Source organism: Adiantum capillus-veneris, chromosome 16, assembly GCF_014529385.1.
Source record: "Adiantum capillus-veneris isolate H3 chromosome 16, ASM1452938v2, whole genome shotgun sequence".
Taxonomy (NCBI): domain Eukaryota; kingdom Viridiplantae; phylum Streptophyta; class Polypodiopsida; order Polypodiales; family Pteridaceae; genus Adiantum; species Adiantum capillus-veneris.
In genome coordinates, this window is record NC_140946.1 from 5,615,339 (window position 1) to 5,639,856 (window position 24,518).

The 24,518-nt window shown below is 46.4% G+C and overlaps 1 protein-coding gene across 8 annotated transcripts in view; it reads right to left on the minus strand.

Annotated features, from left to right (window-relative positions):
- LOC147438492 (uncharacterized) overlaps positions 1 to 24,518 on the minus strand; it is a 250,201-nt gene that overhangs the window by 178,216 nt on the left and 47,467 nt on the right. For all 8 annotated transcript variants that reach the window (XR_015184499.1, XM_086484591.1, XM_086484590.1 and 5 more), the window contains 2 exons: positions 6,656 to 6,718; positions 6,501 to 6,580 (listed from right to left, as the gene is read on the minus strand). Coding sequence is in view for 7 of the 8 variants with exons in the window: in XM_086484591.1 (XP_086340717.1) it covers positions 6,501 to 6,580; positions 6,656 to 6,718 (143 nt within the window). In the remaining variant the exon portion in view is untranslated. The remainder of the gene's footprint in view (positions 1 to 6,500; positions 6,581 to 6,655; positions 6,719 to 24,518) is intronic.

Genomic DNA, 24,518 nt, shown 5'->3' on the forward strand with positions numbered 1-24,518 from the left:
TGGCTCGTAAGTTTGATGATTGGTGAAGGATATCCTCAAGGTACTAGAGGAAGGACATGAAACCGTAAGGTAAGTATTGAATTATTGAATTTTTGTTTAATTTAATTTCTGAGTTCTCTTTTGAGAAAGGACTAGCTCAACTCACCATTGAGCAAGAATTGGAATCTTTCCGGTTTCTCCCCGGCAGTTCAGTTGGACCTCTACAGTTGAGGACAATTGTTTATAAGTGAGAGGGATGTTGCTAAATTAGCTTTATATTACAGAAAAATAATTCAAAATGAATTATTGGATTTATAAGTGAGAGGGTTTTCTCGCTTGGAACACCAAGGGAAAATAATTCTAAATGAATTATTGAAATTTTAAGTGAGAGGGTTTCTCTCACTAGAGACATCCGAGTACAGAGTATTCCTAGTCCATCATTCAAAAATTAAGAAGGGAGCACTGAGAACGGGAATGTCTGTAAGGTCATCAGGAACGAGTACTTCTCATGCGTCACATTGGATGGGTGACAGCGAGCGTCGGAAAGAAGTATCCGACAATCCGAGAACGGACATCTTTGATGCGTCATAGGATGGGTGACATAGAACATGGTGAAGGAGATTGTACCGTAAGTTCAGTAGGAAAGGACTAGGTGATGGGTATTCTTGATGCATCACAAGGTGGGTGACGGGTGCATGGAAAGGGAATATCCATAGCCAGGAGGAAATTCCGAACTGTGTTAGAATTGTGCACAAGGAAAAGCAAGCACTTAAATGAAGATGGTTTAGAGGAAACTTTGAGGAAAAACAGATGCTTTTTGAGAAAGCGGGATTGCTTTTCGGGAAAGCAGATGCTTTCCCACGAGGAAGTCTATGTCTGCATTGCAAATGTGCATGTGATTGCATCCAGGGACGCCTTGGAAGTGCTGTGAAAGCATTGTTTTTGTCATACTATTTTGAAAATATGCCGGCCGCCCACTTAATAAGTGGGCAGCCATCTGATAGATAAGGCAACAGATCAGCCAACGTTTTCCCTCTCTCTTTTTCTGGCAGAGCAGCACGGGGGGGAAAACAAAAACAAAAACAAAAAAAAACGGCTGCGATCTCTACACGAGCAGCTATCAGTGCCGTGGTCGAAAGATTTAAAAGCATCACATGCCCTCACTCAAGGGGGAGGATCAGTTTTTTTGCAAGAAGGCTTCTCCTTAGTAATAAAGGTACTATTACGGGGGGGACCAGCCCATCTTCTGGTCCCCAGTACTCTCTCTCTCTCTCTCTCTCTCTCTCTCTCTCTCTCTCTCTCTCTCTCTCTCTCTCTCTCTCTCTCTCTCTCTCTCTCTCTCTATATATATATATATATATATATATTTCTCTCTATATCCTCTGGCTTGAGTAATAAGTGATAAATCCTATTTATCCGAATGTATTTTATATTGCTATGCGCTCTCATTTGTGACATCATACATGAGCAGCCTACGAACGGACCAACCTAGTGGGAAGAGGATCTCCGTGTACTAGTTAAACTCTAGCCCCGGTAAATTAGTAGTCGACCTAGTAGACCACTTGATCTATTAGGCCCGGTCGACCTACTGGACCAAACAAGACACCAGGCTAGACCAGTCTGGATTATGCTAGACCCCAGTCGACCTGCTGAACCATGTTCAACCCTACTAGAACCCACTCGGTCTATTGGACCTCGCTAGACCAACCTGGACTAGTCAACTTGGGACTAATCCACATTTCCGCCACACTTTTTTCAGTAAATCTGTTTTGATTAATTTACCTGTGGGAAACCTCAAAGTGAGGAAGGCCCACCAAAACGAACAGATACAAAGAGCCGAACATAGAAGTGTTCAGCGATGTGAAAGCGCTAAAAGAAAAAATAGAAGAGTTGCAAGATTTCCCGGGATATGTTCCCAATATCAAAGGCAAAATGTAACGATTGCCTTAGCGAGATCTTGAACGATGGAAAAGAATCTGCCTCATGCCGGTGAAACATGCGGAGATTGTGATGGTGCCACAAAGACCATAGCGACCAAAATCTGACTCATGTGAAGAAGATGGCAAATTGTTGGAGAGAAGTTGGAAAAATGCCAGAAAGCCAGAATCATTTGTGAAAAACTACCAAGGGAAATCGAAGGTGCATACAAGCAGAAACGCGGTGAAGGAAAGCCCTAGTGCAGCAACAATCCCAAAGCGAAGCAACTGACACAACGAGAGGAGCTAATGCGACGCGCCGCAAGGAGAGTTTCAACTAGAAGAGCTCCTAGCAAACAGCGCCAAAGAAACAGACGCTCCTTAAGAGGCAAGCGAGAATTCCAGATTGCAGTAAGAGCCTGTCTCCACCATTCATCAGATTTGTGTAAAGCCCAGAGCGCATTACAGTGATTAGCCAGCCAAGAGTCCTACATAAGAGAAGCATAGATATGGCGGGCAGAAATCGCATCCAAAGGAGTGTCCCATAAATTCCAATCCTGCATACAGCATCCACTGGCCAACGGCGGAATGGGGAGGAAAACATCCAGTATATGCTGAAGCAGGCTCCAAATTTGACGATAATGCAAGCCCAACCCAAAGTGTGTTGCTGCCTGAGAAAAAGTAAGCAAACTCCTAGATGGATCCACCACATCATCCACCGTGCGTATGCCACGACCAAAGAGGAAGTAGGCTTGACGAGGCGACCGATCAACCAGGATAAAAGAGAACACCCTACTCCAGTGAATGCTTTCCAAACGCAACAAATTTCCATCTGCTTGGTACCTACCATGCCAAGAGAAATGATCCGTAACAACTTTCCAAGCAGAGACCAAGCCAGAGGTGATCAAGCAACCAAGAATACAACCGACCATCTTGCCAAACACAATCTCCCAAAGGGAAGCCTGCCAATGACCAAAGGCGGGATTGGCAACCAACCGACATAGATCAACAACCATAACTGTCCATGGTTGAGACTGTCGTGCAAGAGTAGGCAATAACATAGCCTTCCTTGCCAATGCATGGCGACGAAGGTCCAAAATATTCAGCCCCCTAGGACACTTCAAAGTGCAAAGTTTATCCATTGCTAACAAACGGAGGCCTTTCTTATGAGAACTAGTGTGCCACAAGTGAGATACAATATTAGACATAAGCGATGAGAGGCGGGAGCGAGGCCAATGCAACAATGGCAAGTAAAACTGAACATTTGTCATCATGATACTTTGTACAATACGAAGTCGAACGTGCAACAGCCATGTAGACAGTTTTCGATAGTGCAATTTGACATTCATTCGTTGCATGACCCAATCGATTTGCTAGGTATTAGTTACGTGCCAATCAATAGGATATCCCAAGTGCCTGACGACCACATGCAAGTCAAGAATCTCACCAGGCCACAAAAGATGATGCCAGTCACAAACACCAAGAGGCAAGAGTTTGGATTTCCAAAAGTTAACCTTAAGGCCTGCTGCCAGACGAAATGTATCCAAAGCTTGCATAATCTCATGCACATCATCTTGGTTGTTGCGGGGCATGAAAAACGAATCATCAACATAGGACTGCCCTGCGAAGTCTTTCCCATTGGGTAATTTCAGCCCCTGAAGACGACCGAGTGAGGTCAAGTGATCCAAATACAATAACAAAGGGTGAGTGGCAATGGCATGCAACAAGGCGCTAAGCGGGCAACCCTGTCCAACAGAGCATCCGACAGGCCAAGGTTCTATCAGCTCCCCATCAAGGAGGCTTGAAGATGTACTGTGAGCATCCAAGAAGTATACGACATTGGCCATCTTCGGACCTAATCGAAGGACCCACATTGTAGCGGCAATGAAATCCCATTGTATCGTATCAAAAGCCTTTTCAATGTCTACCTGCATTACGAGAACATCCTGCTAGGTATACTTGGCATATTCTATTCCAATCAATACATTAGCCAAATTATCCAAAATCTGGCGACGATGAATGAAGGCATACTACGCAGAATGGATACCAGCCATAAGAGGTTCCTTGATACAGTTCACAATGATTTTGGCCAAGATTTTATATACATCTGGCATAAAAATAATCGGCCGCCAATGCAAGAACTGCTCACAAAGCACTTGTTTAGGCAGCAGCTTCAACAAACCCTCTTTCCAAGACATCGGCAAATTCTATCTCGCCCACACAACCTTCATCATGTAAAGTAAAGGTTCTTTCAAAGGCTCCCAAAAGGAGATAAAAAGTTCCACAGTGAGCCCATCCCAACCAGGCGACCGCCATCTTCCAAGAGCAAGCAATGTTGAGTGCAATTCATTTTCCGTAAAATCAGCCTCCATGGCCAAAGGATCTTGAGACAGGACAATCGAATGCACTGTAGATAATAAAAGTTGGTGTGCATGAATAACTTCACCGGATGCCACGGGGGGGGCGGCAAAAACATTCCTAAAATGGGACACCATGGCATTTGCAAGCTCACGCTTTGAGGTTGTCCAAGCTCCTGATCCGAGCATAACCTGCTTAATAGTTTGGGAAGCCCTTGAATGACGCAAGTGCTTAAAAAACTGTTTTGAGGCACATTCCTTGTCCACAAACGCTCGATGGCAAGCACGAGTCTCTCATTTGTCCAATTTTCGTTTATCATTATGCTACAGACACATCGAGCCCGACAAAGGGCAGTCAATTCACTTTCCAACAACAAACGTGTGTCTGATATAAGAGTAGGAGCTGTTGATACACATGCTTGGCATCCTCAACATCACCACGTGAAACATGTAATGCTTGCCATAATCCTGAATCACACTTTGCACGCGCACAACAAAGCAAACCCATGCCACATCAAGATCAAGATACATTTGGGCCATTTCCGCCAAACACACATACATAAGCACACATACACATACACAAAGACACTCCCATCATCAAAGTCAAAGGCTACTCATACATAAACGATACATACACAAAACACACATACATACATATTGCGTACACCAAGGGACGACATTGATGGAAGGGGCTACCTAGAGCCCGTCGTGAAGCTTGGGGGGCCCTCCAAAGAGATGGCTAAAACCGATGCCGATGTAAAGCTTGAGGCCAAGCTCACCGCCATGATCAATGGCAATAGATAGACAATTGATAGCAACATCAATGCTGTCAACTGGGAACTCCTTGCAAAAATCACAAAGATGGACAAGGAGGTGGAGGAATGGAGAAAACGGAAGTAGGAGAAGGAGGCCTTGAGGGTTGAGATGGACATCTTTAAAGCAGAGGTTGCATCACTCCACACTGAACACCTCGAAAGAAAGGGGAGAGGGGACAGGGAGGCCATAACAAAGGAGCTCACAAAGGCCATCACCAACAGCCTCTAGGACAAGATAGAGGTGACGATGGGTGGAACTGGTGAACAAGAACCTCCGCAAAGCAGCAGTGGAGGAAATTCAATCAGACGAGCACAACACGATCGAGGAAAGAAACTGAGGCATGTATGGAAGTTCAACATGGTGACGATGGGTGGAACTGGTGAACAAGAACCTCCGCAAAGCAGCAGTGGAGGAAATTCAATCAGACGAGCCCCAAGTAGTGCACAGCACGATCGAGGAAAGAAAGTGAGGCATGTATGGAAGTTCAACATAGAAGTCAAGGCATAGAAGAGACTACCCGTACGAACCCTGAAAGGGATTGTAAGCGGTTCTGTGTGAAGCTTGGATATGCACAAGAAGGGCCTCTTCCATTCACCAAAGCTTCGAGGGCAGGAATAGATGATACCAAGAAGAGGGCCCTCTTACTACAATTCCGGGATGAGTAGGCATAGACCACTTTTATGAGGCAGAGGGTCATCCTTCCCAGTTTGGAGGCAATAGTTCAATCTTCCTTGACGACGACCTCATGAGGATGCAGATAGAGCATTTACAGTGCATGTATGACAAGAGTATTACAGGCTAGGATGGATATAGATTCTTCACATATAGTGTGATGTGCTGTTGGCTAAATATGCATCTATTCACGTCACGTAGGGATTAACTGCAAGATTCAATGCCCCTTTCAAGTGGAGTTTGGACTTCTCCAGAGTTATTCATTAGTTGGATCATGGAAAATTGCTGGATTAGTGCTCCATCTCAGAGGCACATGACTTCCCCTCATAAAGAAGGGCAAGCAACAGAGGGTGCTATCTCACGACATATTATTGCTTATGAGCCTATGTGATAAAGATGGCCAGAATTCGAGTGAGATCACAGCATTTGTGCTGATACAGCAATTGGCCCATGACATGATCACCTGGGATCGTACCAGACCCACTGAATTTCAAACAAAAAGAGTAGAGACAAGTACGGACCCATATTTGAATATTTTGGAGTTGTATCAAGGAGTTTAAAACATGCAAACAAATTTTCCATCCTATCATGAAGATTCTCGATGCTTCTCAGTTCCCAGGAAAAAAGATTTGCCTATAACTTGAGAAGAGACTAGCAATGAAAGGAGATATGAGAAGGATAAACAGGAAGAGTAAAGACTGAAAATAAACAGCAATCATGCAAGAGGAAAGCATCAATTGCCAAAGTTTCAATCCCTCACAAGATTCAAAGCACCGAAGTCCTTGTCTTCCATTTCTCTTCCTTGACAACTACACCAGATGAGAAGTGTTTGTAGGAATCCTGTGAAGACAAGGAAAAAAAGCATAAATTGCATACAGCTCAAAGAATATCAGGGCAAAGTATCACTCTTCTTACCTAAATGAGGAGCCAAAACATTTTTTGCACCTATTGTATCCTCAATGCCATATAGGGACCATTCTGCATCAATATACCAGGCCAGTCAGTTTTGAAAATGTTTTTATTAACCCACAAGAGGTTCATTCACACTCAAATCTCTGCTGCCCTTTTATTGCAAACAACCAAAAAGGAAAAAAGCAAGGCGTGGATAAAGACAAGTGTTCCAGAAGAGAAAAACTTTACACTTTAACAAAGGTCTACCAGATTGAACCTGACCATGATCCAATAACCAACTTTTTGTAATTCAATTTTAAAAAAAAAAACCATTAAGCTGCTTCAATTCTTTGATCTGCTTGTAGAGATGTTATTAGTGCTCTTATGAGGGGGAATTGCAGATGCTGAACATTAGTCTTCCAAAACCAACCTCCTACAACAACAGTATGAGAAAGCGCCAGTGTTCTCACGACTCAGAAAGTTCATCAGCATTAGACAAGAGAAAATTCTCTGATCAAATCATTGCATTAATCTATGAAAAGAAGCCGACTCATGTGTCTGTCACCACCATCAAACACGTCTCCTCTCTTAATATGAATTAAGACGATCATATCATCACTTTACTAAACAATTTAGTGCTGGACTGCGCAATTTTCAAATTTGAGAGTGACTTTGATCATATATGTATGTGAGTATGTACAACATCCTAAGCTGAGAAAGAAACGAGATGCTTCTGACTCTCGCTCAAGTAAAAACAACAAAAACGCAGACATAATTAATTGAAGAATAAAGTGTCGATACACCTCTTATGATAGAGCTACTCTCTTACAGCAGTTGGTATCCGCTGGAAGAGCTACTGTCTTACAGCAGCTGGTAGCTCTCAAGAGTGCAGCTATTGCGAGCTTGTTACCATACCAGTCACGGTCATTCCCTAGGATTTGTTAGGTATGGCCATCTACTGGAGACCCAGAGACACTCCTTATCGAATGCCTCAGAGCACAGCAGAGTACACTTGTCATCACAGCTATACGTGTTAACTCTTACGCACAAAATTGGAGTAGTCGATGATGAAGATGATAGATAAGAAGAAATTGGCATCACCAAGAGATCTACTAAAGGAAATCGAAAGGAAGAACCGGTGAGAGCATTGAACTAGAGCTGCCAAGAAGGCGCCTCAACCACTATAGAGGACAGTCCACTTGTTGAAGGTGGCTTCTGCTAGGGAGGGTAACTCAAGGAAGATAGTAGAGAAAACTCCGGGCCCTGCTAGAAGAAATCCATCAGCAAAATACCTGGCAGAGAGAACAGAGCCCCATTCCGATTCCCAATCGAGGTTGCCAAGAAAGAAAAAGGCAAGGAAATAACGTCCACGTCCACACCCACTATTATTAATCTGACACTAGAGGAGGAGCAAAGAAGACGAAGTTGGGCAAAAGAAAAAGTGGGACACCTCTATAGCTTTATAGCCCAAGAGCGTTCAAACCTCAACCTCAGCACCAAAAAGTATCCCAAACCAACTCTTAGTAAAACCCAACCAAAAGGCCTATGTTCCCTTAGGAGTTTACAAGCACACGCCCACCCAAATCACCATAGCACATAGGAGCAAAACACTGTCAAAGCACGGATTTACAGCACACACCGACCAATGCATATTAAAACAAAGGCCTCCCCTTTCACAATTGAACATCACAAACCCACAACTTCAACATTAATTCTACAATTCATAGATACATGCCCTCCCAATCTGTCTGCACACAATTTGCCACTAGGCTGCCATAGCCATAACCTTACAGAGAACTAGTCGTAACTTGAAGAGCACAACTCCAATTGGGGCACTTTAAATCTTGAGAGAAAGATTGAAAAATGACTAGCGAGAAAGTTGAAGATGAACAAAATTGAATCTACACACCGCTACTTGCAAAATTGACACGAACAGAGAGTTGTCCTGATACGACTACACGTTGAGAAGGCAAGGCGAGGGCAAAAAATGCATCCAAAAGCATCCAGGAGGCACAACGAGCTAAAACCTGCAATTTTCTGATCTTTGGCGGAACGTTTTCAAGTTTTAACACGAGTTTTGATTATATACAAGCAGCAGCATATATGTGAACAGATTGATTAAGTACTCCAAGGACCCAAGATTGGTGATACACCTGAAGAATTACCCGATTGATAAGATTTACTCGAGATGGCGTGCGGCCATTGCTTCTCCTCTCAAGTAGGGAGTAAAGCTGAAAAGACAGACGAGTGCAGAAAAGGAGAACCTGGACTCGCAGAAAGACATGAACAAGCAAAGCAAAAAGCAAAGCTTCGGAAAGGGCAAGAAAAAAAGGCAAAGAAGCCTAGATTTTGCGGTGTTTCTGACAGTTCTCTAGAGTACTCATCCTGAGATACTTCCGACTCCGATGATTACATGTTTTATGCAAAGAAGAAACATTTTTATAAAGCCAACCAATATGACTTCCTGGAAGATAAAAGCAAGAAAGTCAAAGAATTTAACAAAGGTGGACAATCGTTTTAAATCTTTTTCTGGGTTCCGTGATGCTCGAACAAGGTGGTCCACTCTTCTATCAAGAAAGGAAGCTCCGGTTAAATGGTTGAAATTCAAACGGCTTTTTATTTCTTCTTGGCTCACTCGGGAGTATGAATGAGATATACGAACCGCTTGGAATCATCTTCGGATGACCAAGGGAGATTCTTTGGACACTGATTGCGAGAGATTTTGGAGCTCTTTTCTACGAGCTTCTTCATTTACGAAGGTCTTGTTTAAGGAACAGATTAAGCGGTTTTGTTGCGGACTTCCTACAGAGATCTGAGACTATTGCTTGGAACAAAAGTTAAATTCTATTCAAGAATTGATGGGTCATGAGAAACGGGGTTTTGCCATTTGGGCAATTTGACTTACCCCACCGATGAGATCTTGACTTAGAGAACTCAACAGACTTCTAATAATGAAAGTAGAAAGAGAGAGTTCCCAGAACAAAGAAAAGAAAGATACATGTCCCCGACAGACTCTTAGAGAAAGGTTTATCTATCTCAAAGAGGGAAAGTGTTTTGGAAGCAGGGAACATGGGCACATCTTCGCAAAGTGCCTCAAAAAGGCACAACAAGAACAGACTGACACAGGCCAGAGAGTTCTAGAACAGCAAAGGAATGTGGCAAAAAAGGCAGATGAAAACAAAATTGGTACCACATTGCATGGGGCCCAAACCAAATCAGATGGACAAAAGTACAAACTTTGCCGCACCTAGGGAAAAATGAAAGAATAGGAAGCCCTCATTTTTTTGATGGAGGAGCCAAGGCCAACTTCTTTTCACTTGAATTGGCAGCTCAATTTGGAATTACGTCTGACAGGCTAAGGCCACAGGCGGGAAGGCCAGAGCCGGAGGTAGTTCTAGTGGCACCCGGACGGGATGATGCCATTACACTAATCATTGGCAAACTTCGTTTGCAATGTCAGGGGTGTTTAGGGCCCTTGGGAAGTTGTGACGTCCTCCGCGAAAAGCCTTCGTACCAAAAAAACAATGCCGTGGTTGACTATCGAGCTGAGAAACCGACTTTGACAAATAAAGGACTTAAGTCACAGAGATTGTACTTGATAAAATTCAGCTTCTTTCCTTCATTTTCTGGAGAGAACTGAATGATGATTGAAGGTCGAATATGTTTTGACCTTGATAAAGAACGCCAGGATTTTCTCCACACTCATGCCGATTGCTTTTCAGAGGGCCTGCCAGGCGAGTTGGCACCAGCTCGTCCTAAGGATCATACCATTGATTCGATACCTAGAAGCACACCACCGAACCGGCCACCTTACCGTGAGCCGAGCCCAGAATGAAGAGATTATGCACCAAGTGAAAGACCTCTTGGAAAAGGATCTTATCCAGCCGAGTACTCCACCTTACTGCTCTCCAGTGCTGTTGGTTTTGAAGAAAGACGGATCTTGGAGAATGTGCATCAATTATAGAGCTCTCAGGATCGATTTGAAGAGCGGATATCATCAAATCCGAATCCCGCCTGGAGATATCTACAAGACAGCTTTTCGGATGACCTTCGGTTTATTCCAGTTTTTGGTTATGCCTTTTGGGCTTACCAATGCTCCAGCGACCTTTAACCGACTGACCGACATGATTTTCAGAGTGTTAGGTGCACTGGAATGATTGTTTGCGCTTTACTCAAGATGAGTGCTCCGAACTGTGCTCAAGGTTCCTTTTGTTCTTACAAAAGGGAGAGCCTTCCGTTCTTAATGAGAGAATGCTATGATCACAAACAAAGTGAATGGACACTGTGCGTGCAAGTGTATGAGACTGAGAGATAGAGAGAGAAGAGAGATACGACACCAGAGACGTAAAACCCTCCTCCGAAGGCCCCACTCTTGTCGGCGAGAGTGGTCTACTTATGATTACACAATCCGGTACAAACGGTATGCATGAGACTGATGCAAGTCTAGGCTATGTCGGCGATGACGACGGGGATGATGAAGTCGACCTACGGGCTGAAATCTGCAATCTTTCTACTGCTGTCCAAAAACGCTATGGACTGAAATCTGCAATTAGTCCAAAACGCTGATTTGGGGGGCTGTTTTCTGTGGGTCTTTGTCGCTGAAAATCTGCAGTTTAATGGCTGAAAACTAAGGTCTTGCTGGGGCTGAATCTGCTACTTCTTCATGGGCTGAATCTGCTACCTTTAAGGGCTGAATCCTGCTGACTCTTCATGGCTGAAAACGCTAGGCTGCTGTGGCTGAAAACGCTGAAATATGCTAACGCTGGGTCATGCAAAAACGCTAACTGTTGGCTTCTGGGGTTCCTTGGCAGGGTGCCCTGATGCAAAAACGCCAGGTTGTGGTAGGGTTGCGGCGAGGATCTGCTGATGGAGAAAACACTAGTGATGGGTCTTGCTTGACGGGAATCCACCAAGGTCTTGTTGGAGAAGTTGCCTGCTGAGCTTGGCTCCTATTGCCTCTTCTACCATTCAGTGCTAACTTTGGTTTGCTTATATATATTCTTATCCAAATTGCCCTACCTACTTTTGTTGGAAAGTCACTTAAATTAATAACTGAAAAATATCAAAAATAGGAAAAATAGGCTAAATACACTAGAAAATTCCCCTGATGGAATCTGATGGATTCTGATGGGAATATTGATGATCATGTTGTGTACAACCAGAGGATATACATCTACACTAAGTGACTGGGCATGCACGGTCTACGAATAGACTCACAAAAAGTGTCAGACCACTTCTAATCTAGACTGACTGAACCCTGATCGTACTATAGCTTGTCCACGGACACATAGGGTTGGATGTGTCAAGTGACATCCCCTCCTTTTCAAAGTGAGGTACTGGTACCGAACTGTATGGCGTCAAGGGAGATCGCCAACAGCATCCGGAATCCTGGAAGGGACTCTTCGCCGGCCCACTTTGATGTGTGGGTCGTACGGTACTTGAACTTCATAAAGGTCTGCAACGCTTGCTTCTTTGGGCTGTGCCGAAAGCGACACAAAGTCTTCTGAGGCTCCTTCAATGCTTCTACTTCGTCGAGAGTCATGCTTCTTTCTTCTTCAAGAATTTCCATGGCTGAAAATTCCTGAAACCATTTCCAACACAAAAGCATGAATATATCTATTCCATGTTAAGTGACTTGAAAAAATCTTGTCTTCTCTAAAGACTGTGTATGCAATGTAGATGAACATAGAAACGGAGTGACAAACCGTTCACTACACATACGCAAAAATTGAGATCGAATCTTTCTCTTATGATCTAAAGCAATCAACTGTGGCAATTCACAATGGAAATGCCCATGCTTCGTGCTCATACTTTCATGTGCTCTTTCTATAAATGTGGCATGCCAAGGAAGAGAAATAGAATGTGACTTCCTTGAATGCATACTTTTTTAGCTTTTCATGAACAATCCGCATACATCCGTGCTCATTCATGAGCGAAACGTGCTCAACGTACAATATGTCATGCCTAGTAAAAGGGATCACATAAAGACGATGACTAAAATACAGGAAACGATCACGAATGAAACACTCGAACAATGCGTGAATATCAATCATGCAAACACATAATACTTCCTATGAGGGTTCTTTGGACCTAAGCTCGAGAGCCAAGATCGGTTCTTCCTGAATGATCAAATCGTCTTGTGGGGGTTCTTTGGACCTCGACTCGAAAGCCAAGATCGGTTCTTCGTGATTGATTGAATCTGCAACGATGTTAACTTCGCTAGAAAAAGAATCCACTAACACATCATCCTTGTGAACAATCACATCATCTTCATGCAACTCATCATGCTTGTGAGAAATCACATCTGGATCATGCAAATCATCATGCTTGTCATTGTCATCCAAATCATCATGCAAATCATTGGCATCTAAATCATCATGCTTATCATTGTCATTTAACTCATCATGCAAATCATTGTCAATCAAATCATCATCATGCTTCACACAATCATGCAAATCCTGTGTATCATGCTTTGGAGAAGACGAGACTGAGAGAGTCTCCTTTTCCCGAATCTCTTACATCTGTGCCAGAGCTTGAGAAACGAGTCGCAAGAACTCTTTCATGTGTTGGTCGCTCTTTCCTTTGACAGCGGCTGCAATTCTTTCTTGGTGTCAATACCAAAGAAGTGCGCTCGCTGCTGCATTATTCCCTTCGCTGCGCCATCGCCCCCCCCCCCCCCCCCCCCCCCCCCCCAAACCGTTGCCCGCCTGTCCTCTCTGGCCCCCCGCTAGCCCTCGCTGCCCCCCTCGCTGCTCTGCTCGTCCACGCGCTGCCCCACCCTTGCTGTAGCAGCTCGCGCCATTGCCGCTGCTGCAGCCCCGCCCGCCACTGTCGTCCGCTGCCAACCCCCTGTTGTGCAGCCGCTCCCGCCATTGCCGCCCCCGCCTATTGCTGCCAGCGCTCCCGCATTACCCCCCCCCCCCCCCCCCCCGGGGCCCGCCTGCTCTTTTTCCTCCCAATTGCATCTTGCAAGTCGGTACCTACAGCATTGAGTTCTTTTTGGGACAGTGCTTTGCGTGCCAAGTTGCAGATTCCGCCCGCCGCCCTCTTCTTACGCCACAGCAGTAGACACAGATGGAGGCTCCAGCTTCGCCACAAAGGGACTCGCCCGAAGCCCCCTCGCCGACCCCGCTGAGCCCACCATTCGACTTGCTCTTTCGCCGACAGAGCAAGCGAGCCTTGCCGCAAAGGTAGAGCGTTTGCAGGCGAGTTCGGTCATCTGCAAGATTCTCGACACCCGACGTGGTAGAGGAGAGCTGCGTGACCTTCTCCAGGCCCGCCTTCTCGCAGAGGTGGGCAAGATCTTGGATGTCCAGATTTTCGGACAGGGTTACTATCAAATCGAGTTTGAGACCTCAGAGATGGCGTCCAAGGTCATCGCCATGAGTCCACTGACCATCCGAGCAGCACGTGCCCACTTTCGACAGTGGAGACATGGTTTTGACCCGGCTTCGGATGTTCTAGTAGAGGAGGCAGACATCCCCATCTCAGTCTGCTTTCCGGGTTTACGAAGGGAGTACTTACCACTTCTATCCAGGATCGGCTCAGCCATTGGGACTGTCCTGGAGACACCTCGTACGGCAGCATCAATAGCTGGCATCCCCTCAGTTCGAGTTTTGGTCAGAGACACCCACACGCTCCCGAAGGTTATTCTCATGCCTTGGGTGAGTGGGGGTTGGTTTAGACAAAGTGTGGAGTATTCTGGCCTTCCGAACGAGTGCTTCATTTGTCGACAGATGGGCCATCTAGCAAAGGCCTATCCACGGAGGAGGCCTCGACCTACACCACAGCCTCAGTCCCAGCCTGCCAAGGCTGGCCCGCAGCCACAGACAGAGACACAGCGCACTCATGCTGAGCCACCCTCCGAGCCTGGGGCTCCAGCAGAGGAGGGATGACAGCAGGTCCGTGGTAGACGACGACAAGGGCCACAGCGTCAGCCTGGAACTCAGAGTGGCCCTCAGGCATCTACTCAGCAGCAGTGGATTTCCACGGGGAACCGCTTTGGTCCTCTAGAGCAGGAGGAGGTCCCTGCTCCAGCCCCCACCCAAGCTGCACCCTCGACAGCCTCTCCCCCCCCCAGAGTTCCCCCCCTCTTCCTCATCCTCCCCCCCGCCTTCTGCTCCTGTCGCCTCTTCACCTCGCCCCTCTACCTCTGTCGCCCCCTCCCTTCCCTCTGCTCCACCGCTTCCCCCAGCTCCTTCTCCCCCTCCTCCTACTCCAGTTCCACAGTCGACCGAGGGGGCAGGGCCGTCTCTGGCGGCTAGGAGATCTCTTGGCAGCGCCTTTGCCACGAGTCGCCTAGCGAGATAGGGTCAGCCTCTACAAGTTTCAAGTGGATTCCCCCAGGGACTGCAGTTCGATACTTGGGTTATCAGGTTGGTTTGGACTTGTCTCCCAAGCAGCAGATTGCTCCCCTCCTCCTGTCTATAAGGAGAAAGTTGATACATTCAAGCTCAACACGACTTTCTCTGGCTGGCAGAGTAGTAGTTGCCAACCAGGTGTTGTTGGCGACTATGTGGTACATCACTTCTTCCTGGATCTTCTCGAGTTCTTGTATCAGCCAGGTAGAGAGGCTCATCAAGAACTTCCTTTGGTCAGGACGTGACACTCAGATAGCCTGAGCCAAGGTGGCTTTGCAAGTCATCACGCTTTCTTGTTCTCAGGGAGGGCTTGGAATCATTGATCCAGCACAGCACAGCAGAGCCCTTCTTGCGAAGTTCATCGTCAGAGGATTTTTTCCAGGTGAGGAGCCCTGGAGGAAGCTCTTGCTACAGCGGCTTCGTGCCAGGGTGCCTCAGTCAGGAGGCCCTTGGCAACCTTCGACCAGATGGATCTTTACAGAGATGCGTAGAGTTGGTTTGAGCAGGAGACTGGAGGATCGCTTCGCTGTGAGCTTGCTTCGATCTTGGGAGCTCTTGAGGCGAGGCTTGGAGAAGAGACAGCCTACTTGCAGAGAGGAGCGCCTACGACAGCCCCTTGTCTGGAACCCCATGGTTAGCACTCAGAGAGGCCACTTGGTTGGTAGTCGGCCTCATGTTTCCTGGGGTCCCATGGCAGCAGGTCCAGCGCGCTCTCTAGGTGACTGGCTAGAGTTCACAGGTTTCTCAGAGGAGGTACAGGGGTTCCAGCTACAGGGCATGAGAGGGGTGCAGAGCATGTGTCAGGACATCGCAGAGTCAGTTCTAGCTGAGTGGCTCACGCCTCTCGAGCCAGTAGCACCCCGGTGGATGGGAGCCTTCACACGAATGGAGGTTCTCATCTCAGTCAGGGTCTGCTCGGAGACTGTCCCAGCCCTGTTCTTCGAGCTGCAGGGCGGGGGACGACTACAGCGAGTTGCAGTAGAGGCCCCGCAGGTAGCAGAGTGCTGTTTTCAGAGGATCCGAGTAGTGGGCATCTGCGGGAGGACTTGTGTCATAGACCCTGACCCAGCAGCTCTTGAGACTGGACACTGGAGGCTGTGGGCTTCGGAGTGTTATCCACTGGCACGAGTACAGTGGGATCCTGGTGAGTGGCTATGGAGGGACCCCTTCTCTTCTGCAGACCACCCAGGAATCCCGTTCTTTCAGTATACTGTTCGATTGGGACGTCATATACTACCAGCACTGAGAGAGGCCCGCCCCGCTGCAGCACCTCATTGGCAGGAGGAGGGTATCACAGTCGAGTTCTTGGCAACCTTTTGGGAGAGGTTGTGGGACTCCAGACAGTCGAGGCGAGTCACCTTGTTTCAGTGGCTGGTCGCACACAAAGCTACAGCAATAGGGAGTTGGCTAGTGCATAGTGGTCTCTCGGCCGCATGTGCAGCTTGTGAGCATTTGGTGGAGTCAGCGTCACTGTCTTTGGGACTGTCCCTCGGCCCAGTAGGTGTGGATACAAGTTCTTCGGTTGATGCCTGCTCTCTCCACGGCTCGACAATACACTTGGGGGGCAGCGGCTTGGTCCACCCTCACGGGCCCGGCACTTCAGTTTGAGCTATCTTCCACCAGCAGGATGATAGTGATGCAGGGGGGGCGACCTAAACTCCAGCTTGCTACTACAGAGCTTACTCCACAAGAGTGGTGCAGTGAGAGAGGAGTGTTGGGAGCTCATCAGTGGCCTGACACTCTGGTTCATCTGGCGGGCCCGCTGTTTCCGCATCTTTGAGGCTCGCCCTGTGCCACCAGCAAAGACTGTTCGTGACTTTTGGCTAGAGCTGATCCATACTCTCAGAGGACAGCTTGAGGGACTACAGGGCAACTCCGACCGCATGCGGGAGCGCCACGAGGCTTTCCTTCGACTCTGGCGCCCTGGGCCTTTCTACACCATAGTCGAGGGTGTGCTCAGATGGCACTACCGTCCACCTGTGTGGCTCTTCCCTCCTCCCATCTCTTGATTTAGCCTCATTGTATATATGCTGTTTTTTTCATTGGGAGAGTCTTCCCATCATGTTTGTGGTAGCCCTCTCTTGCAGAGGTGGTTGTAGCCCTATGGGCAGTTTTCATTAATTGATATCAAGAAGGATCTTTTTCTCGGAAAAAAAATTTCTTTCTTGGTGTCTGCGCTCCATTTCTGCTCTTCTTTCTGCGTATCTGCTTCCATTTTTGCCATTCTTTTTGCATGTCTTGCTTCGCGTTCTAACTTCCTTTCCATAAACATCTGGTCTAAAGCCTCCATAGGAATTAGTGCAATTCTTGACGTAGATGAGGAAGGGGGAGGGTCGGAAAAACCTCTTGGTGGGAAAAATTCTTCTTCGCCTCTCTCATGCTCATCACCTTCAAGCGAAGTATCCATTCCGCTTCGAGTGATGACCATTCTACAATCGTGGGTTCTTGTGGGTTCTTAAGTTCACAAGGAACTTGGGTTCTTGGGGTTCTTGGGTTCCTAAGTTCACGAGGAACTTGGGTTCTTGGGGGTCTTGGTTCTTGAGGTTCTTGAGAGTTTCTTTCGCTTGCAAACCGTGTTTGAGAAGGATCTTCTCTTCACCCGAGTTCTACTATATCCCACGGGTGCACCCCTTGGCAGCCTTGCGCTGACACCAAGGTTGCTTTTTTTCACCTAACGTCGATTGGCCGGCTGCTAAGTGCACGGTCCGCTCTCAATGAGTGAAAAGAGACACAAGGGGAGGCTGGACAAGCCCTTCTTTCTTGGGATTCCTGTCACTCTTCAAAAACACGATTAGGAATCGATACGCCCAAGCGAACTTGGGTTCGTGCGACCGCAACAAGCAAAAAAAATTCTCTCGATTCTTGTGTTCTTTCCTTGAGTGATAGAGAACACTGCCAAAGCTCTGATACCAATGTTAGGTGCAGCGGAATGAATGTTTTCCCTTTGCTCAAGATGAGTGCTCCGAACCTTGCTCAAGGTTCCTTTTGTTCTTATGGCAAGGAGAGCCTTCCGTTCTTAATAAGAGAATGCTATGATCACAAACAAAGTGAATGGACACTGTGCGTGCAAGTGTATGAGACTGAGAGATAGAGAGAGAAGAGAGATACGACACCAGAGACGTTGTAAAACCCTCCCCCAAAGACCCCACTCTCGTCGGCGAGAGTGGTCTACTTATGATTGCACAATCTGGTACAAATGGTATGCATGAGACTGATGCAAGTCTAGGCTATGTCGACGATGACGACGGGGATGACAAAGTCGACCTATGGGCTGAAATCTGCAATCTTTCTACTGCTGTCCAAAAACGCTATGGGCTGAAATCTGCAATTAGTCCAAAAGGCTGATTTGGGGGGCTGCTTTCTGTGGGTCTTTGTCGCTGAAAATCCGTAGTTTAATGGCTGAAAACTGAGGTCTTGCTGGGGCTGAATCTGCTACTTCTTCATGGGCTGAATTTGCTACCTTTAGGGGCTGAATCTTGCTGACTCTTCATGGCTGAAAATGCTAGGCTGCTGTGGCTGAAAACGCTGAAATCTGCTAACGCTAGGTCATGCAAAAACGCCAGGGATGCAAAAACGCTAATTGTTGCTTCTCTGTAAAAACGCTAGAGGATGGGATTCCTTGGAAGGGTGCCCTGATGCAAAACCGCCAGGCTGTGGTAGGGTTGCGGCGAGGATCTGCTGATGGAGAAAACGCTAGTGATGGGTCTTGCTTGGCAGGAATCCACCAAGGTCTTGTTGGAGAAGTTGCCTGCTAAGCTTGGCTCTTGTTGTCTCTTCTGCCATTTAGTGCTAACTTTGGTTTGCTTATATATTTTCTTACCCAAATTGCCCTACCTACGTTTGTTGGAAAGTCACTCAAATTAATAACTAAAAAATGTCAAAAATAGGGAAAATAGGTTAAATGCACTGGAAAATTCCCTTGATGGAATCTGATGGATTCTGATGGGAATATTGATGATTATGCTGTGTGCAACCAGAGGATATGCATCTACACTAGGTGACTGGGCATGCACGGTCTACGAATAGACTCAAAAAAAGTGCCAAACCACTTCTAATCTAGACTGACTGGACTGACTGAACCCTGATTGAACCCTGATCGTACTGTAGCTTGTCCACGAACACTTAGGGTTGGATTTGTCACGTGACACAAAGAGTACAGATCTTTGTGGATACTTTCTTTGATGATATTATTGTCTTCTCCAAGGATGAGGCAGATCATAGAGCACATCTGCTACGGGTCTTTCAGGCATTACGGGATCACAAGTTGATGATCAATGCAAAGAAGAGGGAATTTTTCCTACCAGAGATACACTTTTTGGGACACATCGTCTCAACAGCAGCAAGAGTGCAAATGGACCCGGCCAAGATAGAGATATTCGTGACTGGCCCGATTTGAAGAATGTCCATGAAGTTAGAAGCTTCTTGGGCTTAGGTTCTTACTACCGGCGGTTCATTAGAAAATTTGTAGAGATTGCTTCCCTTTTGCATATTTTGACACAAAAAGGGGTCCCTTTCTCGTGGGGACCCACAGAGGTGACTGCCTTCCAGACATTGAAAGAGAAATTGACTACAGGACCAGTTTTGACTTTGCCCGATTTGCAGAAGTCATTCGAAGTATATTGTGATGATTGTGGTCGTAGTCTGGGTGCAGTCTTAATTCAAGAAGTCCATGTCATTGCCTACGAGAGCCGATTGTTGTCAAGGCCGGAATTGACAGCACAGATATATGAGAAAGAGCTTTTGGCGGTTATCCATGCTCTTACTCAATGGCGACATTACCTACTCGGAGCCAATTTTACCGTCTTCACAGATCACTTGAGTTTACACGACTTCTTGTCACGAGGCAACTATTGGAAAAGCAGATGCGGTGGCGAACATCTTGTCACAGTTTCACTTCCAGATTGTCCATGTGCAGGGACAAAAGAACTTGGTGGCGGATGCTTTGTCCCGGAAGCCATTGATTCTAACTATTTCCGTGATACACCATAGAAGCTTTGAGGATATGGTCCATCAGTATTCCACACATACAGATTTTGCAGATATTTTCACTCGGATAGGGAATGGGGAGGTAGTAGCGGGATATTCCATTCGGGATGGCTACTTGATGAAGAAAACGATGTTGTGCGTTACACAGCCGTTGAGGAAAAAGGTTTTAACCGAATGCCACTGTCCACTATTTACGAGTCACCGCGGCACTGCTGCCACCTTGAAAGGTGTGGAAAGATACTTCTTTTGGCCGAGACTCAACAAAGACGTGGACGATTTTGTACGCAGTTGCTTGGTATGCCAGAAAGTCAAGTTTGACACACATAAAGCACAGGGATTGTTACAGCTTTTATCCATACCCACCCGCCCCTGGGAAAGTATTGCAATGGATTTCATTTTTGATCTCCCGAGAACACAAAGTGGGCACGATGGTATCTAGACTGCTATTGACAGATTTAGCAAGCAAGCTCATTTCATTCCGGTGAAGAAAACAGTCAATCAAGATCACTTAGCGAGACTGTTTGTGGCCCAGATCTTCAGATTACATGGCATGCCTAAGACAATTGTCTACGACAGAGACCCCAGATTCACGAGTTTGTTTTGGAAGGCTATTTTGGGAGAACATTGGCACGCGGTTGCAGTTCTCGTCATCTTTCCACCCGCAGACAAATATGCAATCGGAAATTGCAAATTCAGTCGTACTGGATTTCTTCAAGTCTTACATCTCGGATCAGAAGACTCAATGGGAAAAGTATTTGCCTTTGTTGGAATTTGTCTACAATAACACAATTCACTCTTCAACGGGGAATGCGCCATTTGAGATTATTAAAGGTGCTACGAAGGTTCCACCCTTCCTAAGGACGAATCTCAACACCCCCACACACAACAAAACAAAATGAAACCAAAGCAGTAGACAAACACGAAAACAACAAAAAGGAAACCAGAAACCGGAGAAAGCAAACAAAAAAGAACACCGTACCTAACAAGACAAGCTTCACACACCACAGCACTCACACCCCCAAAAGCAAGCCTTGAGAGTATAGGCAAAAAACAATGCATGCAAAAACAGGTCTGGAGTTCACATTGAATGGACTCTCGCTTGGGCAACAATACGTGGCAGTGATACAGGTGGTGATCTAGTGGACACCGTGGCCAGACCACCACCACTACACTTTGGAGATAGACGTAGCTGGACTTGGAGATTTTGATAGCCATTGGTGGCTCTTTATGATTGTATATATGTGTGATTGGTTTTAGTCATCGTATGCATCATCTACTTTTTGTGATCTAGTCTGCGCAAAAGTAGCATAACCCCCTAATTCAAAATCTATCAAGCCTGTGGAATGTTGAGATAACACTTCCTTCCCATTAGCTAGTTCTACTACTAGTCTATTTGCACGATACTGGTTTAGCTTTAACTTTCTCATACATCTAGGAGATAGAAATGAATGCGTACTTCCACAGTCTATGAGGAATTCAACTTTATCACCTTGGCGCATTCCAAGAGCTTGAATTACGGCGAACTACTGGCGAGCACCACGATTATCTATGGCAACATGCAGCACTGCCCTTTCATCTGCTTCATCTCCTACAGTCGGTTGTCCAACTGCAGCATTAGCCCTAGCAATTGCACCACGTCCTCGTCCTCTGCCTCCTCTTCCTCGTTCTCCACGATTGTTCGGTTGACCTCTATCGTCCCTTAGAGCGATCATTGAGGAGGGCAGAGCACATGGGAGAAGGATTTATTGTAGTTTTGTGGATTCCCGCAAAGCCTTTGACACAGGCCTAAGAGCCAAGTTGATATAGTGACTACATGACTTGGGAGTCCCACAAGAGCTTGTATGGGGTATCATGGCACTGTCTGAGATAGTTATAGGGAGAGTACGGACATCAAAGGGTCTTTCATACCCACTTTCATCAACTTTGTTTGGATTCTCTATTGATGAGATTGCTAACTATATTGAGACTGCGGGAGGGGACAGAGGAGCACAATTGTCCACAGGTACATGGATACCTCTATTTCATTATGCCGATGATATTGTGCTTATTTCAGACTCTCCAGAGAGTATGCAGAGACATCTAGATGCGTTATGGCTTTATGCCTTGTAAGATAGAGCGAGGAAGACGGGACCACGCCTAATGCGAGATGTATGAAGGGTGGGAGTGGCTAATAAGTCCGGGGTCAAGGCATGAAGATTCTTTCCCAAAGGCTGTGTGCGTTGTAAAAAGGATCGGATCCTTCATAGAAGAAGAATCTTTCTGCACTCTGATACCGCTGTAACAACCTTAGAGACTCCAAGTCAAGATTCTACCGCGACACAAATAGAGATTCACTTCAAAACAGTTCACAGTTCACAATTGATTCGACACGGCCCGACGGAGTTCCCTGCCTAGAGATATTGGCCCCAAAGACGGGCGCCCCTTTTGGTATTTCTTTTTGTATTAATCTGTGTTCAAAGTACAAGAGAGTGGCTAGGTGCTCACTCTCAGACTTTGCGTCCAAATGCTCTGAAAAGTGAGGGCCTGCCCACTTATTTATTGGTTACAAGGGATGCCCAAACGGAGAGCCCCAAAAGCAATAAGTGAAAAGCCTTCAAAAATAAAGCAACTATTGTCAAAAGCTGCCAATTTTCAGCCAGTGCAAAAATCGGGAATTCCGTACGTTTTGCCACGTCATCAGCTCCGCAAAACGGGGATTTCCATACATTATGCCGCATCACCTTGTTAGCACATTTTGCGATGGAAATTCCGGAAGTCCGTACGGTATGCCACGTCAGCATGTCAGCACATATATGTGGGTCCACGTCAGAGTGTGTATTTGGGGCAGTGCCACGTCACCAGTTTGTGAAAGCCCGTACTTGCTCCTTGATCGTGTTTAGTTCTTCTATTACTGTGGATTGCAATTCTCCCCCTTCAAGTGTGTTTCTTGATCGTGCTTCAGTGAGATCCTTCTTGAGTGACGCAATGTCCTCATCCTGAGCCGTCACACAATCTTCCAGTGCATTTATCTTGCTTTCTTGGATCAACACGTGTCCTTCGAGCATTTGTATTGTGCCCAATAGGTTGCAGTTCATCTTGCTAATGGTTTCCGTCATTTCTTCTTTGCACTTTTGAATGGCATCCTCTAAGGGGTCGACCTTATCATTCTGCTTCCTCATGCTTAATCGCCACCAACGAGAGCCACACTATGCCACACTAAGCGCACATATGTTTCCATATTATGCACATATGCTTTCAATGATGGCCCGGTTCTTTTTTCCTCTCTCTACGTGCGCAAGTTTTCTATCTCTACGAGTTTTTTTTTCTTTTTTTTCCTCTCTCTACGCGTGTAAATTTTCTCTCTCTCTCTCTCTCTCTCTCTCTCTCTCTCTCTCTCTCTCTCTCTCTCTCTCTCTCTCTCTCTCTCTCTCTCTCTCTCTCTCTCTCTCTCTCTCTCTCTCTCTCTCGTCGTCGCTTTACACCAGAGGCATACTGATCGACCGAGCGACTGAGCTGGGGAGATCCAAACGCCGACGACTACGGAGGACTACGCAACATCGACGGAGGCTGCATCAGAGGATTCGGGTCACTTTGGCTCGACATGCACGACGCCCGGTCAGACTACTGACCATGGAGGAGATTGATGAGATCTGCCAACAACGATGTTGGATCTCCTGTGATCTAGCTATCCCAGCTAGCTGTTTAGCTGCTTAGTCCACACCTAGCAGTTTAGAATTCCATAGTATTTTATTTTGTCATTTTGTCATTCTGTCATCTTGTTACTTTGATTTTGTATCAGATTCACCACATTGTAACTTTCTGGTCTCATAGGTCACTTTGGCCTTTTGAAGACGTTAATATAACATTTCAATTCATTTCATCTCTCTCTCTCTCTCTCTCTCTCTCTCTCTCTCTCTCTCTCTCTCTCTCTCTCTCTCTCTCTCTCTCTCTCTCTCTCTCTCTCTCTCTCTCTCTCTCTCTCTCTCCGTTTAATTTTTCTCCAATTTCTCTCTCTACGCACGGGCCAGCAAGGGAGGGGCAGCAGAGGGGTGAGCGCGAGGGGGGTCGGGGCAAGGCAGCAGAGGGGTGAGCGTGAGGGGGGGGGGGGGGGGGGGGGGGGGGGGGAGAGAGAGAGAGAGAGAGAGAGAGAGGAGAAATGAAATGAAATGTTATATCAAAAGGCCAAAATAGCCTATGAGACAGAAAGGTTACATCCATGTGTGACTCTAGTACAATGTCAAGGGAACATAACGATAAAATATATGACAGTACCTAGGGTAGTTAGGTATGTAAGCCTAACCTACATCCTCATCATCATCAACGTCCTCATCACGTAATACGTCAGCTCAAAACCTATGGAGAGGGGTACAATCACATGAGGGCTAATGAGGTGCACACCAGGGGAAGTAGACAATGGTGATCATTGCATGAGCTCTCTCATAGGTCTCTTCAATATGGCCTCAATGTCCTCCATGGTCAGTTGTCTGGGGGGCGTGCTCGATGTCACTCAGTGATGCTCCGTAGCTTCTGTGTATGAACCACCAAGATTGAAGGTAACTCAA